Source organism: Lottia gigantea, assembly GCF_000327385.1.
Source record: "Lottia gigantea unplaced genomic scaffold LOTGIsca_151, whole genome shotgun sequence".
Classification (NCBI taxonomy): domain Eukaryota; kingdom Metazoa; phylum Mollusca; class Gastropoda; family Lottiidae; genus Lottia; species Lottia gigantea.
The window spans coordinates 38306-59014 of NW_008707814.1; the positions used below are offsets into that span (position 1 = coordinate 38306).

Consider the following 20709-nt stretch of genomic DNA (forward strand, 5'->3'; position numbering starts at 1 on the left):
GTAACACATGAATAGCATCCTCTAATCGATCTTCCGTTCTAGCCTGAAAATATACAGAATCAAATACAATATAAATATATATCAAAAGACATATTAATGAATATTAACGTGATGTTAATACTATAGTGATCATTTCTATTAAAACATTGTGCTCAAAATACATGATTTGGATGCAGAGATAAATATGTACACAATCATGCGATCTATCACAAATGGGTTATTTACATTAAATCTATGAACATTTGGGATTAATATCTAGATCTATCTATAATATACACATTAGGATTACAAGTAATACTTGTGTAGGTTTAGGCTACAACTTGGGTTTTTGGAAGGAAAATAGGTCTGATAAAGGAACTAAACTAAAGGGGGTTTCATTTCATGCTTTTAAACAGTAATATAAATTGTTATTATTATCCATCAGAAATAAAGGTAGAAAGAGTATACTGGTAAAAAAAAGAGCTATAATCTGAATTAGGAAGTTTATGTGGAATAAATACATTTTTTATCAGGATCAGGAGGATTTTGAATAATCAATGATTGATGAATAAATAATGATTTATGAATAAATGATAACTGAATACATGTTAGTGATCATGGATAAATGAACATGAATAATTATATAATTAAATTAGGATCTAAGATTAATGATAATGGTACGATATAAATGATCATGAATAAAAGATCATGGTTAGAAAAGAATGATCATGAAAAAATGATAATGGTTGGGAATAAATGCTTATGAATAAATGAACATGATTATAAGTGTGATTATGATTGATATAAATGATAATTGTCTGAAATGAATGATTATGAATAAATGAAAATGATTTTAAGTATGATCATGAATAAATGAACATGATTATAAGTGTGATTATGATTGATATAAATGAAAATTGTCTGAAATGAATGATTATGAATAAATGAAAATGATTTTAGGTATGATCATGAATAAATGAACATGATTATGATTGATATAAATGATAATGAAAAAATGATTATATGTAGAGTAAAGGTTACACCATAAACTGGTTACCTCAGTTGTATTATCCTGTAACATATGAATGGCGTCATTTAACCGTTCCATAGGTTGACTGGTAGGCAGTAAGACAGGCTATTGATAATGCACAACAGAAAAGAATGACCAATTAGAAACCACATATACTCAGAGGATATGGTTCAAATAACAAATGGCGTAAGAAGTGTTTGTATGGATTAATTGACTAATTAATTGATTAATCAAACAAAAGTAACCAAACAAGTTGCAAATCTTGCAATTTCCATTCTAATTGTTGTTTTTTTAATCCTCAAACACATCTTATTCTATATATCATGAATTCTAATGTGCATCTGCTGTGAAACATAGTGGTTAGTGATAATAAAAGCATGCAATAAGTCACACAGAAAATTGAAATAGAAGTCTCTGCAAGGGAAGTCTCTGCAATGGAAGTCTCTGCGATTAATTTCTAGAATGTCAAATGATTGGCAATATTAAATTTGTACTAATAATGGTTTGAATTTAATTTTATTCACTTAATTCAATTTGTAATAATTTACTACAACTTTTTTTTTTTTTTTTTTAATTAAATTTAATTAAAAAATTTAATTATTTCCATGAATATTAAATGAAATATTCATAGTAAACTGATATTCTTTTTGTATATCTTCCAAGCAAATTCTAAATTTAAACAGAGAGATATCCTTAAAGAAATCTATTTCAATTGAAAAACATATTAAAAAAAATTATTCAAACACAGACAATTCATTCCTAAATATTTGAACACCGTCTGAATAGTCAGCTTAAATTATCTACATTGTTTTGGATACCATGTTACTACCTCCCCCAAAGAGATCAACAGTGCTTTGTTAAGATTGTTCAGGTTTTAATTTTCATCTGCTTCTCTAAGAGACTGACAATTGATGCTAAGTAGTACGTGGGCTGAATTTTATCCAATATAAATATTTCTGCTTAAAGGGACAGATGCACCATTTTGGGGGGTTATATAGTCTTCAGAAGTACCAGAAATTTAAGAAAACCACATAATCCCTTCAAAATTATCTCTAATTTCTATAGATGTCTTTTCTCTCAGTATCTCATAAAAAGACTTGTCATTTTAATTTTCATATACTGATAAATCTGAACACACATGAATTTGAAGGCTCAAATTTTGATGGTGAGCTGTGAACACTATTACCGATTGGCTAAAATATTTCTATTTCTGAGACTAAAGTATGATTGGTCAAAAAAAATGATGAACTTGTCACTTTAATTTTATCAACCATTATTCAAAGCTGTATATTTATTATTGTCAAATTGTTTTAAAAATCATATGGTAGAAGTTAAGCCAATTATTGTCTAAAACCTTGATCTCTGCCATATTTAAAAGTTTAAAATTTCCAACACCAAGATTTCCATTTGCAGCCATTAAAAACAAACATAATGCACACAGTATTGGTGAAAATAGAGTTTGTGCACTTACCATTGGATGTATATGACCATCAAAATTATGGGAGGTAGCACTGTGATTAGTAGGGCGATGCCATTGGTTGGACGAAGCTAGAAAAAACAAATACATCACATATCATAGAAATGACCAATTATGTATAAATTACAATATGTTCTTTTAAATACACAGTCATGTATAAATTACAATATGTTCTTTTAAATACACAGTCATGTACAAATTACAATATGTTCTTGTAAATACACAGTCATGTACAAATTACAATATGTTCTTGTAAATACACTGCCATGTACAAATTACAATATGTTCTTGTAAATACACAGTCATGTACAAATTACAATATGTTCTTGTAACTACACAGTCATGTATAAATTACAATATGTTCTTTTAAATGAACAGTCATGTATAAATTACAATATGTTCTTTTCACTTTTAGGAACTTTTATGTAATGTTTTTGTATAATTTCTCTTCACCATAACACAAGAATGACTTTCAGCTTTTACTGAATTTGATTTTAGAATGTAAATGAGTCTATTTGGCGAAGTTTGGATGAACATTCAACATACCTGACATAGGGGGAGGTGATGAAACAGGTGTAGAAGGATTAGATCCACCATAATTACTTCCTGTGTGTTCCGTTGAATAAATCTAAAAATATACAAAGCAAAAGAAATGTATTGACTGAATATCTCTCTAACAATAACTATTGATCATATTGTCACAAGTTTTCCAAAAAATTTTCAGAAAGAAAAATATTTTCATGGTTACCAATTTTCTTAATTCAAACCATTGGGTATTGGGAATAAGACTAGCAGTCGAGTTTGAAACACAACTCTCAGGCAACTGAGTTGTGAGTTGTGTACGGTACTTTGTTTATTTGCAACTGGTAATCGCTTAGGTGTGAGGGTACTTAAATGAAATTTGGGTGGCATTTGTGCAAGAAATAAAGAAAATTGTTAGGCATCAAATTTACTAGATATAAAGTAATACAAGCTAGATGTATTTGTGTGTTCTAATAAAGAATAAGTAAGACAATATAAAGATACACATCAAGAATGTATCTAATGCGACAAAACTAACATTCTGATCATTGGTACACCCAGACGGAAGCAAGTTTGGTGGCGAATAAAACTTGGAATATCAGACTATTCTGATATTTTGAGGATATAATAAGCAAGTTGATATGACACCTAGAATATCATTATTCTTTTTCCTCACACTGTTCCTATTATAACCTAGAGAATCCAAAATGATTAGAATTTCTTTGACGATCAGAGAGCTATTTATAACATTTAGCATGATATATCATTTACCTCATACAAACTTTTTATATACATCAATTTATTTACGTAAATCTATTGCAATTTATTTGATGGATATGCAGAAGATAGAAATTTGGTTGTACAGAAATCCCAATGATAGATCATGAATTTTATAACAAAAAATTATTGATATATTATAGAATACAATGGTTTTTAAAGTTTTTTTGTCGAGGGTAATTTTGTATACTCCTTATAAATTTACAGAAGAATTCAGTTCAGTTATAGAATTTCAAAAATAGTTCCAACTATTTTTAACGCCATTGTTTTCAAAATAGGAAAAAATTCAGGAATTCCAAAATTCCATAGTTTCTAGTTCTATATAACATGTTAAGACTTTTCTAAAAATAAGCTTAACTAAAAATAATATTAATTATTTATCTTTATTCAAAGATTTATTCAGCTTATTCAGACTGATTATGATATATAATATTATAAAAACTGATGATATGCCTACCAAGAATAAATCTACAGACTAAGATTATAGTAATCTTCTCAAATAAGTAATTCTCACAATATAGTTTTTTTTTTAATATAAAGTCTAATCTATAGTGGAATTTCTGTTGTAAAATTCCTATGGAATAGAGGTCAAAGTTTCAGAAGGACAAAACTGCTTAACATTCAAATTCAATGCATATTATGCATTTCATCTCAAAAGTAGGGAATATTTGAAAAATATCCTTGTAACTAGAAGTATTTGAAAAAAAAAATGTATTCAAATTTTTTGGGTAATAAAAAAAGTTGCATTATAATTCTATCTCTAATTCAATTTTCCATTTCTTTTAAGATCAAAGGGTTTTAATGGCAGCAAAACTTTTCACCAAAGACAATAAACTATGATAGTTGCTCCCATGATATCTATTTTATCAGACCTTCACTAAATTATCATCTATTATCGTTCCTCTCATATTTCATACCAGTCTATATACATCAATTCAAACTTTTTTATTAACCCCACAGAATCATGTTTATATTATGAATTTTCCCCCTAAACATCCACATGTTATGCACCTGTGGCTAATTACTGCTTTGGCCAAAATCACCTGGGTTTCATTGAAGGACCAAATTGTCGTCATATCATTAACAGCAACCATTTGACCAACGCGTGTCATTTTGAGAGGGAAAGGAGAACAATATTTTCCCAGGTTTAGAATGCTTGTTATTATATATTTTAGAAATGGATAACATTCCCGAAAAACTTCTCTAAGTAAAAGCAGATTGGAGAATGGCCAAGAATGACACTATCTAAATATACAATATTCAAATATATACTCTATGTGATAATTAGAACATAGGATATGGGTGGATTCTAAAAGTTTGGGATATTAATCAAAATAAATGCATGTGGGCTGGTCTGTACAAAGTAATATTGTGACCTTATGACTATCATAGCAGTTTGCACCCAATTTTATATCGTGCTATGCACTGTCAAGAACTATCAATTCTGCAGGTGTGCAATCTCATGATGCAATTTATCCTTTATGCTTTCTTCACTCTTATCTACATATACTCATCAAAATTTCATCAAAATTCAACATAAGAACATACATTAAATTTTTTTTCAAAAATTATGCAATTAAAACAACTTACAGATGCTAATGCTTTGCCTAAAGCATCCCCAGTTTGTTGTGTATTTGAAGGATTGGGTCGATTGGCAATAATTTCAGATCCATTAACTGTCGGAGATGATGTAGAGGGCATTGTCTGACCTCGAAAACTGGACATGGGTGGAAGACCGGACAACATTGATTCTTGATTTGGAGAAATTGGAGGATAACCCTGAAAAATTAAAATAGTTGAATGGTAAGTGGGTAGAATTTAGCAAGTCTCAAAAAAACTATACTTAAACATAAAAAATTACATTTTAATTTTAACTAACAAGTATAATCTTTTAAATAAATACAGTTTTTGAAAGTGCAATTCTGTTTCAAGTGAATGTGAAAGTGCAATTTTGTTTGAAGTGAACGTGAAAGAGCAAGTTTGTTTCAAGTGAACGTGAAAGAGCAGTAGTGAAGTTTGTGAGAGTAAAGAATGAACACTTGATATCTTAAAAGGTAATTGCTCAGAATTTATGTATGATAGGAGGTAATTGTAATTGTTTGGAACAGACAAATTCATATAAAAACATTTACATTAAGTTAAAGTACATTCCTACAGCACAGCAGACTGTAAATGGACTATCTGTGAATTAAGAATATATTTGTAATTATTTGTATCAATACAAAACAATTGATATGTAAAAAGATAATTGCTCAGAATATAGGTGTCAAGGTAATTGTTTGGAATATATAAATTTATATGAAAAATTTTTTATATTCAGTGAAAGCACATTATAATCAAACCAGAATATAAAGGGACTTTCTGTGATTTAAGAAAAGACTTGATTTCGTAAAAGGTAATTGCTCATTATATATATAATTGGTGGTAGTCTAAAGGTAATAGTAATTGTTGTTAAAGTACATTAATACAGCCAAGCAGACTGTACATGGACTTGAAAAATATCTCAAGAAAATAGAAATAGAGTTAAAAATAGAAGACAATTAATAAGGACATGTAGTGTAGACAGGGCCTCAGGTGCTCAATCTTTAAACTATTGTCTGTGCACTTGTTATTTGGAATCTGGAAAGTGTCTGTTCAGTAAATTCTCTGTCTGTTAACATTAATGTTGTCTACATCTGTTAAACATCATCATCATAGTGGTTGCCTCATTTCCAGATGCAACTTTCACTTTTTTGTCTTTGATAATAAAATGTAGGAAAAATCTAAACATATTTAAAAAGAACTTGAAATCTTATGAATTCAGTTGTATGATTTCCAGATTCACGACAAATATGAGTGGGAGAAAATTTCTACTGCTTTTGGACAAGATTCCTAAACAATAATTTCTTGCAATATGTTTTAGATAATAAATTATAATAAATAAAATTTATGATTCCAAAAAATTCAATCCATTCAAATGCATGAATTATGTGAGAGAATGAATAGACACTTACAAATATATTATTGACAAAAATCTGAATAATATTGATTTTTAACCAAAGAAAAAGTAAAAAGTTCACAAATCAAAGTCTGATTAAATTTTAACCAAAAAATTTATAACAAAATTTTCAGCTAAAATTCAGTCAAAAAATGGAAATATACTTAAAAAGTAGGAGGGAATTGGGAAGAGTAAGTTTATGCATTCACCACATTGCTCACAGCAGGTAGAGTAAAGACCAGAGTGATAGAAAACACATTGCCCAAGAAAATATATCTTCATTTAATTAGAAAACAGCAGCCTTCACTGTAATCACTTGTGATGATTTATATTTCCTGTAGGTCATTACGGACGGCCAGTAATAATCACTGTTATACTTATATATATATATATCTCATACTGTATATATTCTTTATTTATATTCTAGACTTGTAGTGTCTTATAGCATTGTGACACATCAAAAATATTGAGATCACATGACTTGGTCAAATAGATGCAGATGACTGCTGTATAAAAATCAAAAATTGTTCACAGTTTCAAAGTAGAGTATACTGGTTCAATGTTCAAGAACTAGTTTTTTTGACTTGTAATTTTCATAAATTGAATAAGCTTTTCACTTATTACAAATAATGTGGAGATAAACCAGATGGCCAGAAACAACAATCAAAGATTTTATAACATGTTACTTTAACAGAGGTCCTTCCACGACCAGATGCGCCATTTTCAGGGGTTGATTTAGGTCTTGAATTTATGTAAACAGTCTTCAAAAGTATACTAGAAATACCAAAATCGTACAATTCTTTCAAACTAGGAATTTAACATTCTATTTCTATATATGCTAGAGAAAGTGTCGTTATTATAACTTTCAAACGCGAATAATTCTGTTCATACACTCATTTGAAGGCTCAAATTGTAAAGGTGAGCTGTGAACTGATTACTGACTAGCTTGGCCAAAAGATTCCCGTTTCTGAGACTAAGGTATGATCGGTCCAACAAATGGTACACCTGTCCCTTTAACTCTTTCTCTGAATATAAATAATGTGATGTATTGATCTAGAGCACTAAGAAATAAAATATAAAATCAAGCAGAAGAACTTACCATGTCATGTGGATGGTGCATATTATTATAAGATGAAGCCTGAGAGTAATGTGTACTGCTAGGCAGCATTGTGGAGGGGTAAGACGAGGAAGGCAATGCATTATTTGAAGACCAGGGGTCGGAGCTACTGTGAGGTGCATCTGAAAGTAAAAGAATTGGAATAAGCTGAAAATTTAAATCCCGAAAGCACTTAGAAAATTCTAATCCTAGACAAAAATACAATTTAAATTTCCTGCAAGGGATGAAAAATATCCTTTGAGAGACTTCTTTATTCTATCTGCTTACAGATCGTTACTTATGAAAAATTCCTCGTTTTGGAAAAACAATTAAATTACAAAATTGTTGACAGAATATGGCAGAAGTATAAAAATTCATCAGAAATGCAAGATGTAATTAAATTTCACTGGCAATGTAATTTTATAAGTACGAAAATACTTACCGGTACCAATAAAATAATCTCCATACATTCCTGGTTTTGGAGACGTATATCTGGGGGAATCTTGTGGATAATCATCACCACCTGGTGAATACACCTGTAATGGACAACGACGATACATGTATTATAAGTCAATACAACAACACAAATATCATTAGAAATTAAATTCTGCTTCCAATATACTCAAATAATACACAGATATCTGAAATAAACAAATAGTTATTATTGTTCTAAAATATAATAGATCATTTATTTAGATTTTTAATCCGAAATAAGTCATTTGACAACAATTGTTTCTGTAGAGGATTTGTCTATGAATGGATTATAATAAGAGATTAGAACTATCTAGAAGTCTTACTATATTTATATATTTACACTTATGTAAATATTTCCTTACTTAACTATAAATTACCTACATGATCTATAAATTCCCTGCATGATCTATAAATTCCCTGCATGATCTATAAATTCCCTGCATGATCTATAAATTCCCTACATTAACTATAAATTCCCTATTCCCTACATGATCTATAAATTCCCTTACAAAACATTAAGTATAAATTCCCTTACAAATTCCCCACATAAACTAGAAATGTCCTTATAAATTCCCTACATGAAGTGTAAATTCCCTGCATGAACTACCGTATTAATTTCCTTATAAATTCTCTACATTAATAAATTTCCTTACAAATTCCCTACATGAACCATAAATTCCCTTATAAATTAGCTTCATTTAGTATAAATTACCTTCATTTAGAATAAATTTCCTTATAAATTCCCTACATTTAGTATAAATTCCCTTATAAATTCCCTATAGAAACAATAAACTATGAACTCCCTACATGTTGTACTTGTACTCAAATATATAACATTATAAACAATAGTAGTAAATCATGATAGGATGATACCAATACAAGCAGTCATTGTCCCTTAAAAACATACAAAGTTAATATAACCATTTTTAAATTCGCTTAATGTCAGATTCGCTATGACAATAAGCTTAATTTTGAAAACCATTTCTCTCTAAAAATTGTCTATCAAATATGCAGTTAAATTAAAACTTTACAGGTTAAGTGTACAAATGTTCGCTTTGAAAAATGAACAGACGGAAGTCATGCCAAGATGTTGATCAACTAGTGTACTATTTCAATACACCCATCAATAACATAAAACATAAATAAAAACCAAATTATCCATAAAAATACATTCTAATTCCGTCTGACAATTCTCATATGGGAGGCAAGACAGCAAAGATGGAAGATGTAACATTTTATTACACCAACTTTAATTCCTACATCCGTTTAGACTAACAAGAATTCAACACAATTATACACACTGCAGACGGAAGAAAAAACCATTTTTATCAGGATAATTAGTTTGAGGAGAGATTAGATTCAGCCAACACTTTATCAATATAAGAAATGAGCTAGGAGTTTTTATTTAGTATTGAGACAAGAGTAAAATAATTGACACTTTGATAGACGAGATGGACAAAACAGATTAATCACAGGGGTAGTCAGTTGTTACTTTTATATCACTTATTTTAACATGTATAGTTATATATTACATATACTTAGACAGTACACCTTTTACAAAGTGAAATTACACAAATATAATTTGAAGCTTACAAATTTAAAGGGATGGTAAAGAAGTTGTTTAAAAGTCTTTATGTGTATCAGGGATATACTGATAGCATTGATTTGTCATACGTCTGTAGTTCTTGTTATTTCACTAAAATGACGGCACGATCTTAAAGGGTTTTATATTATATTAGCTGCATTTGCGACATCAGAAAATACTTGTTTTAGTGATATTGCAAGAACCACAGAGGTCTGACTAAAAAATATTTGTACCTTCAACGAAATTTCATTTTCATTGTGTGAATAGAATTCTAATTGAAGAATTTTTCCAATAAGGCTATTATTGCTGCTAGTCTTAGATCTTATACTCGAAAACTTAATGATGTACATTTTCAGAAATACAGTCATCTGATTGGTCAATAAAACTATTAAATTTAAAGTCAATTTTGAGATTGACCAATCAGATGAGGACTTATAACGTTATAAGTTTTTCTAGAATAAGGCTCCTGACTTATCTAACATTTCAATGTCAAATGTCATTCAGATATCAAATTAAAGAAATAGAGCACCATTTCCTGTTTGAATTCAAACTTTTAAGAACTGTAACCGGCAGCAAGTAGAACCCAGAGATCTTATATCTTCGACAAACTGGTCAACCATTCCTAGTACCGTTCCTTATAAAAGATTATGACATGTCAAATGGGAAAAAAATTGCAAATTCCAATAATATCTTTGACAAATTTAAAGAACTCAAAAAGGCTCTGGTCAACTATTCCTGGTCATGAAAACATTGGTACTAAAAGGTTACAATATGTGTATCGTTGTTGCTTGATATTCCAGTTTAAAGATTGATTAAAGAAGAGTAAAAGGTTGAGGTGATGTCTCTAGAGAGAGTGAAATAAGAAATAAGATAGAGTAGGGTCAATCATCATCTATCTTACTACTGACCAATAGTTTTATCTCTACAACTTTATTAGTTGATACATCTGATAGACATTGACATACCTTTCTTTCACATACAACATTCTATTATTCGCTTTCAATCATCCAAAGAACATTTTGAACTCTAAATTTTAAGAAAAATTGAAGAGTGATTCTACAAAGAAATATTTTTTGTAATCATATAACTAATACGAGACTCTAAAAAGCACTAACCATGGTATCTGAAATTCTATTTATGGATTTGAACCAAAATATTTCACAGTTTATCTTCAAACATTTCCAGTAAAGTGGTCATTTACAGTGTTCCTTGTTTCTTTGTACATATTTCAACTGGTTCTAGTGCCATGTCCTCAATTGAAAAGTTTGTCAAAAAAGTTTAGCCACATTTTCAAAATCTACATCTTACAATAAATTCCAAAACACGAATTAACTTAAAAGTAAATCTTAATTAATCCTCATAGTATCTTGGATAGTAGAATAAACAAAATCTACTGAAAAAAAACATTTTTCATGACCGAGAGTCTAGCCACTAATAAATAGTCAAAGTACCAATCTTGATTTCTTGGCAAGTCAATGACAATAGATAATTAGTGGAGAATGATAAGTAGGAGTGATAGAAAAGATGAATGATTTAGCAGAAGTTAGCCATGACTAATTGATGTTGGCACATTCCTTACATAGAGAATGTTGTCAGTCTATTAATCATACTAGTTATTATTTATTACCTATTTTTATATCAAATACTCATTTCTCACATCTTAAAAATATCTCATTTCACCTTCATACAAAACACTTTTTGATCACATGACACAGTATTTCCTTGATGCGAAAAAGCATATTTGCTACTTTTAAGCATTTTCACTGATGCAACAAAGCAATTTTGCAAACAACAACTCTAGAATGCGGATTGTGGATTTTATATAAGAAATAATATTTTTTCCATGAATCGATCAGTTTTCAACAGTCAAAGCGCACTTAAATCTTTTATACAGAATAAATAGAATTGTTTTGAATGTACTTCATCAAATAATTTTCATCAATAAATTTCAACAAGTCATTTATTTAAAATTTCAGATAAAAAAATTATGGTTTCTATTGCTTTATAAGGAATTGAACATTCATATCTTAATTTTCAATATAATGATTTTATTGAGATCTTTATATTTTTATATATATCTTGATATTTAATATAATGATTTTATTGAGATCTTTATATTTTTATATATATCTTGATATTTAATATAATGATTTTATTCAGATCTTTATATTTTCATTTAATATAATGATTTTATTGAGATCTTTATATTTTTATATATATCTTGATATTTAATATAATGATTTTATTGAGATCTTTATATTTTTATATATATCTTGATATTTAATATAATGATTTTATTCAGATCTTTATATTTTCATTTAATATAATGATTTTATTGAGATCTTTATATTTTTATATATATCTTGATATTTAATATAATGATTTTATTGAGATCTTTATATTTTTATATATATCTTGATATTTAATATAATGATTTTATTCAGATCTTTATATTTTCATTTAATATAATGATTTTATTGAGATCTTTATATTTTTATATATATCTTGATATTTAATATAATGATTTTATTGAGATCTTTATATTTTTATATATATCTTGATATTTAATATAATGATTTTATTCAGATCTTTATATTTTTATATATATCTTGATATTTAATATAATGATTTTATTCAGATCTTTATATTTTCATTTAATATAATGATTTTATTCAGATCTTTATATTTTCATTTAATATAATGATTTTATTGAGATCTTTATATTTTTATATATATCTTGATATTTAATATAATGATTTTATTCAGATGTTTATATTTTTATAAATATCTTGATTTTTATTATAATGATTTTAATCAGATCTTTATATTTTTATATATATCTTGATTTTTAATATCAGGATTTTAATCAGAACTTTATATTTCCATATCTTGATTTTTAATATAAGAATTTTATTCAGATCTTGATGTTCAATATATAAATAATTTATCTAGATCTTGATTTTTAGTATCAATAACATTATAATAATTATAGTTCACAATTTTACGTTTAATCACATCATCATCAAATCAGTTCATTAAATTGTTGATATTTAATCAGTTCTTAATTAAGCATTCAAGTTGTTTTTAAAGTTGACAATAAGAATTTTATCAGTTCTTAATTTTTGATATTAAGCATTCAAGTTGTTTTTAAAGTTGACAATAAGAATTTTATCAGTTCTCAATTTTTGATATTAAGCATTCAAGTTGTTTTTAAAGTTGACAATAAGAATTTTATCAGTTCTTAATTTTTGATATTAAGCATTCAAGTTGTTTTTAAAGTTGACAATAAGAATTTAATAAATTCTTAATTTTTGATATTAAAAATTCAATCTGTTCTTAAAATTTGATATTAAGAATTCTATCAGTTATTAATTTTTGATATTAAGTTTTATACAGAATTTGATTTTTGAAGACAACAATTGCAAGTATCTTGAGAGATAGTTACTACCAAGTACAGGTACTCCAGATTATAAATATTTTCATAAAAACAAATTCTTAATTAAACTATCTTGATAAATAAACAGATTGATTAACAAATGAAAGATGAAAATTGCTGATCAACAAATGAAGAAAGAGTTGGTTTATAATATTCCCTAATTAACTGCAATTATCTGCTAGAATTTAAACTAATTATTATCTCTAACGAAGCTACTATAACTATAGGGGTCTAAGTTGGGGTTTGCTGATTAGAATCAAGATGAAAAGACAGGCTGAGACCTCCTGGAGCATTAAAAATTACTAGTCATTTCTTCTATTATATGACACCCTATATTTATATCTCAAACAAAGAAGCTAATATCTTTGTTTGCTGTCTTTTAAATATTCTAATCGTGAAAAATATTTTTTCTCATCAATTTATAATTTTGGTAATAAACTGAATCCATTTTTTCACTTATTTCAAGTGTGTTCATATGATATAATTTACTTATTCTAATATTTCTATATGGCTTTACAATTGATATATTGTGCACATTTTTACAGTGAAAATATTTAACTATAGTAAAATTTTATCATTCAATTCCAATTAAATACAGTAGAGGCATATTCTTTTTAAAAATTCTAAAATCTTAATAAATTGTGAAAATCTTTAAAATAATATTCTCAATTTTTGCAGGGCTAAAAAATTCTATTTATTTCATACGCAATAGTTTTTGGTTTAAATTCAAATTAAACAAGTACTAAAGTGTGAATTTTTCAAATCAGTCTGGGATTAGAAAAATAAGCGTTATCATAATACCGTAATAACATTTCATTTATTCATAGCTTTTTTCAAATTTCATGTTCTGGAGATTTCTATAAATTTCTATGCCAGGTTGGAATTATTAAATAATGCTACAATGATTCCATTGAAACATAATTCCAGATTATCTCTTTTGTTACTAATCTGCCTACTACCAAATTTTTACTATAGCAAAAATTCCATTTTCTAACAACAGGAAAGGGTTTTCATTGAAAAGATCTCATTTGACATATTAGACTGTATATAATTAAATCGTATCAATATTCAAGGACATCATTTAATATTAAATTTTGTTATCAACACTGAGTATTCGTATTTTGAAACAAGGTAAAATTAGTGATATGTAAACTTTTTGAATTTCAATACAAATAGTAATAAATATCCTGAATAATAAGCCTATAAATTTTTCAAACAAGGTAATATTATTGATTTGTTTCAATTTTTTACTCTTTCAATTATTCTAGAACCATAAATAAATTTTATTCATGTATTCTCATATCAATGATCACTAATTTAAATAAATATGTAAGTCATATTGATGATTTAGAACAAAAAGAATTCAAAATAGTTCATTTCATTAAAAAAATTCTTCCGATCAGATATTAATATTCTAATAAATTTAAGTACTATTTACATTCTAATATTAAATATTTTCATATTCTTCCCATTGGTGATTCTCTTAAGACATTGATGTTACTAAAATGGTAAATAATTTCATTCTTGTATTAAATCATTCCCTAATTTAAATATCAAAAATATTAATGATTTCAACTCTTAAATTTTGAGTTCCAAATTTTAGAAATGGTTTCCAAAAGTGTTTAGAAATGATTTCCAAAATTGTTTAGAAATGATTTCCAAAATTGTTTAGAAATGGTTTCTTCTTATCTTAAATAGCAGATACATGAAATTCTGCTAATGCAAATTATTTGAATTCAAAGGTGGTTAATCATTTTATAATATTATCTAAATTATTCAGCTAATTTTCAAAGATATTTTAGCTGAACATGAGCACATAATTTTACTTTATTTGTAAGCAAATCCATTTTATTAATAATCTATGTGACAAATCTATATTTAAATGAGATTTTACTTACTGTTCATAATTCAAATTTTGTGGAATTTGGAATTTTAACTGTAAAATACTTAAGATAGTCTTTAAACTATTGTTATGATGAAAATACTATTGCATTGATAAAAATATAACCATAGGAATAATAATAATTTTACAGTTCAATTCCTTTTTAACCAAAAGCAATTTTCAGCAATAAAATTTTTAATAACTTTTTGGTATTCAATAATGTAAGTTTGGTATGTGTACTTTGAAATAAATGAAACAATTTCTTTGAATGTTAAAATATCGGGCAAAATTCGGCAACTGACAGTGTTGTTTTTACCAAAGCCAGCCAACACAGATGAAGAGTTTTCAGGAATTTTCACCTACTGAGCATTATCTCAACAAAATAACATGAAAATAATGAGAGAAAGACAAGATAAAAGACATGTGACCTATCATATAACTAATAAACAATAAATATTACTCCTTACCATCAATATTATCACTAGAATCAAATTTTACACAATTCCTTACACTTCAAACACACAGCTTGTCATAGGACACTAGAGACAGACTGAATATCTCCCTAGAGTGAAACTCACACTGTTGATGGTGTGAGAGTGACCACTGGATTAACTGACCTTATGTAATACTCATTAAAGGATAAGAGATGGGGAGGAAATGACCACTCATAACATTACATCAACGGTCAGTCATTACAATGTAAGAAGAGTACTTAAAGCTACTTATTGCACTAATCACTTACTAATGAAATCATTGTAGCTAATAGTTAATAGTATCAACATTCCACGCTCTAATACAAATATTTCTATTATTATCTGTGACATGTTAGTGGCACTTGTGCAATCACCTCTTCAAATTCAATTAATACTCAATTAAGTCAAGGACCCTTTACTTTCCATTTAATTTTACAAATATGTAACAAAGACATTTAAAAACTCCCTCCCCCCCCAAAAAAAAAAAAAAATATTTTCAGATTATGTAGTTTACATACGATAATTTCATTATGGGTAATAAAAGTAAACTTTAATCAAAATGAATATTTCTAATTAAATAATTAATATTTATTAATTAAAATTAACCTTCTGAAATATGAATTTCTTTCATCTTTTATCAATCTGAATAAAATTATACAACATTTACATTATTTATTTTCTGATCAAAACATCCATTAATATTATACTTTACCAGTATATAACTTATCTCCAAAATACACATTTTTAAACACTTAATACACAAATTATATACCAGTATGATATATTGATACTTACATTAGTCAATTTAGTAGGCAAGTACATGAATGGTCTATAAAATGGGTATGTACAATACATTCTCCTATTGGGATCCGTTGTGAAGCTTTAATATTGGTACCACAAAATGGTACCCACACAGCTTAAAGTAAGTAATAATCCACGGAATAGGCTGATCAATAACACAAACAAATCTTTGACATAACTAATACTTCCTTTTCACAGGTGCACTTCAGTTTTTAATGAGTATATTTTGATTAAGTCCATAAAATTATTCTTATTTATGATACGTGTGAAATTTTTGTGACGATTCAAATGTCATAAGCTGATTATGGAAAAATTTTCCCCGTATTGGGATTATATTTAGAATAAAAAATTTAATGCGTTGCTCATATCCAGTATAGATGTAACAAAAGGATGTCGTTTCACGCTCAATAACGCTACAATTACGACGAACTTTCCCTGTTTGTGAAGCTAAACCCCAGAGAGAAATTTTCCGATATGTTACAAGAAACAAACTGTTATCTAATATATCTTTACATGTGCACAATATTATTTATCTGTTGGTTAGAAAACATTGGAATATATCACACCCAAAATCTTGATAGATATTCAGACACTGTTCAATAACATCCAATATCATTCAGTATAAAATTATTGTAATATCACCAACCATTAATAGAATATCCATGTGTAGTGTCATACATCTAATATCCATCTCTACTTGATGATAAACAATATCAAATAGACAGAAACAGTTTTAATGACAATTCCAGTATGGGTGAAATCTAGTATCCAAGGTACACAAGGTTAAATCCAGTTAACTGTATCCAGTGTAGTGATAGCCACAGGCTAGGTTCTGGTCAACTGAAACAAGCTGTATGATGGGACAGTGTAAGACAAGCCCAGGGGAGCCGTATTAGAAAGATGTTTTTCTCATCAGTTTCTACCAACCCATTCTAAGACAGACTCCAAAATTTACGCTTCTTCCATTATTCCTGCAGGGGGTGTTGGGTATTAGTCGGCCTCCTACAGACGCTCATTAGAGTTCCATCACATACTGTAACTCTTTAACAGAACAGACTAATAACTAGTACCAATCTATCTAAGAAAGTGTTTGAAATAGTTTAAATTGAGAATCATGACTGACAAAAGATAGTCTATATTTAGATGCTGTAAGTTCTCCATTTCAATAAACCCCTATAAATTTGAAAACAATAAACTGGACCTCAGATGTTAACCATTAGCAGCACATCTGTTTTTAATTTGTATAGCATGATGGCTGACTGGTAGTAAGATAGGCAGAGAAGAAAAATATAAAGTTTTTAACAAGATGGGGTAAAAGTTTGGAGAGTTTAGAACGCTATTTCCTGTAGGCTGGGATTCCCACTGTTAGAGACCATGTGCTTCTGATTTACAACTATCCTGACTCACAAAAACATAAAATTATAGCAAGCACAAAAATAGAGCAGACTCCACACGCTGGTCAAAAGATTACATAAAAAATGAATTCCAGCGAAATACAAAAATAAAACGCGTTATTAATTAAAATTAAAATCATATTGAAAACATAAAATCCACTAATGTATTCCATAATAGAGAAAATACTCTAACCTTCCCACATACTTCATGATTTTAACTACTCATGAAAACTAGGATCTGGAAACCATCACAATAGGTGACATTTTATGATATAATTGTTTAGGTAGCCTAGATGTACAGCTATACAATGTACAAGTTTATGTGACAGAATTTGCAGATTACATCCAAAATGATGGCATGATAAAATGACAGGTGATAGAAACCTGTGACAGTGTTTCAATCTAGGCACCATATTGTTCTCTAGAATGAAAATAAACATATGTTGATGTAAGCACGTAATCTCTCTAATAATATCTATGTCATATCAACAAATTTGTAACATAGTTTGAAACTTTCTCTAATAAACAGCTGATTCCAGCTGCTGAACATAACTTTATATCTTAATACAGTGCTAGTGATTTTCAGCATGCACATAGAGTTCCAATTTGAATGGTTCAGTAGAGGATAAAAGCCCCTCTGGACAAGAGCCTCTTTGCTATTTTGAACCAGGACAAAACAGACCCTTTCCCCTAGGGGCTTTTGTTAGTCATTCGATTGGTTCTGCCAGCAACTAGAAAATGGAAAATATGATTCATACAAGTATCAAATGTGTAAATGTGTAAATTTGGATTACTTCACTCATAAAAGATCTGACAAGGTATTTCTGTAAACTCAGTTCAGTAACCCAAGCTGAAGCTGTATCTTATTCTGATAAAGGCTGTAAAACAGTACATCAGTTATATTTCCAATAAACACGAAACTACTAAATGTACCTACATTTTACAAAAGATATATATGAAAGATATTTTTGATTAATCCATTCATTGGATTGTGTCCGTGATAAGAAATTTGAATACAAGAGCAATGTTAAATGAAGGTCTCATCAATTATGAAAAATGACAAATAAGTGAAAGGGGGAAAATGAATTTCACGGATGATATCAACTAAGTAGCCATACAATGACAGTCTGATGAGTTAAAACAGATGTCTGTTCACTGACCACAATACATCTGGTCACTCATTGTCCATACTGACCACTACACTAACTGACCAATTCATTTATCATATGCCACACACACATATTGAATGCATTCAAATGTCCTCCATAGGTTAAGGTCAATTCAATTAAAAATACATCTACTTTACTATCTTACATTATTCAAATATTTTAATTTGCCATTTTGTTGAAGATAATTTCATCCTTCAATCAAGCAAAACTTTGTCACTCAGGAACAAGTGTGATTGCAGGATTGTTTTGGTATAACTTGACATTGAGAAAATAAAAATAAACTGGAACAGTTTGGTTGTCATCAAAGTGCACTTTGGTTTCATAATTTTCAAAGCGCACTTTGGTCTTGTAGTTTTCAAGAGGCATTTCGGTTTTAATAGTCTTCAAAGCGCACTTTAGTTACGGTTTTCAAAGCGCACTTTACTCTCCAAAATACACTTTAGTTTCCCAGTTTTCATATAACTTTGGATACTTCAGTGATACAGGTAGCATAAAGTATCTTGAAATACCAATTATTCCAAGATACTAATTTAGTAATTTTTGGTACTAGTACCAGTTGTTAGTCATGATGGATGTAGTATGTATGGCTAGTATTTATTAGTATTTATATCTAGTTATCTATACAAATGAAGTGAACAGACTGAATTGTTTATAATTAAATATCAATAAACAAGGTATCTGGTCCAGAATCTATTCTGTAAATATTCTCTACAATTTGATGTTTTTAATAATTGCTTCACAATGTTATACAAATACGACAGATAAGCTTATTATCTAGCAAGGTACGTATACTTATACTTACAAAACACAAGGCCTGTGGTTCAGTTGTCCAAAACCTAAAACTTTCATTTTATTGGCCTCACATCATAGAGATCACCAGTTGTGTATGGTCGCAAATTAGAATAGTGTCAGTGTTGCGTTCAGAGCTCACAATCATTTTTAATATTTACAACCATACACAGCTGATATTGCAATTTTGCTTCAGTTTTTTTTTTTTTTTCATCTTCATTATAATCTAACATGTTTTCTTCCACAGTCTCATTCAAATGACGTTATTTTTAGCCAGCCAAAGCTTGTAATACAGAATCTTTCAGAATAGCAAAACCCCAAGTAGAGCAATATCACAACCTATTTGTTTTGTTATCCCACAATTTTTTAATTTTTAAATTCACACAACATCAAACGATGTGTTTGAACAAACAGCAGCTATCAGATTAAAATGAGATATCAACCTCCCAATAGAAACCATAATTACTGAGTGATCAAAATCACACCCAAATTAATTGTTTCTAAATATATTTTCAAATTGATGAGATTATACAGAAATTATTGGCACAAAACAGCGAAATTAACCAATCTATAATGGCTTTGTAAAGGATGTAAAAGTTTATTTAATAAATGCCGAGGTTTGTTATTTGTGTCGACTATTTATCTGACTGGTAGGCGTAGAAGAGATGAAAATGTGCCAAAAGTTCTGATGTAAAACAACTGCTTTTTAAATAGCATGCTACAGTTGTCCAGGGCAGGATAATCTTTCTGTGATAATATATCATTTACTTCCATGTAAACAAACAGTCTCTTTGATGTTAGCTAGTGTTACCAATCTACCCTCTGGAGTACCCAGCGCCCTTAACTCT

General features: G+C 28.4%; 1 protein-coding gene across 1 annotated transcript; it reads right to left on the minus strand.

Moving 5' to 3' along the window:
* Positions 1-2997: 2997 nt before the first annotated feature.
* On the minus strand, positions 2998-8421 carry LOTGIDRAFT_140803 (hypothetical protein; the record flags this gene model as incomplete). Its single annotated transcript, XM_009050659.1, has 4 exons — positions 2998-3114; positions 5376-5564; positions 7862-8001; positions 8301-8421. Coding segments are annotated over 4 exons (567 nt in total), but the record flags the coding sequence as incomplete, so codon positions are not given.
* Positions 8422-20709: the final 12288 nt, after the last annotated feature.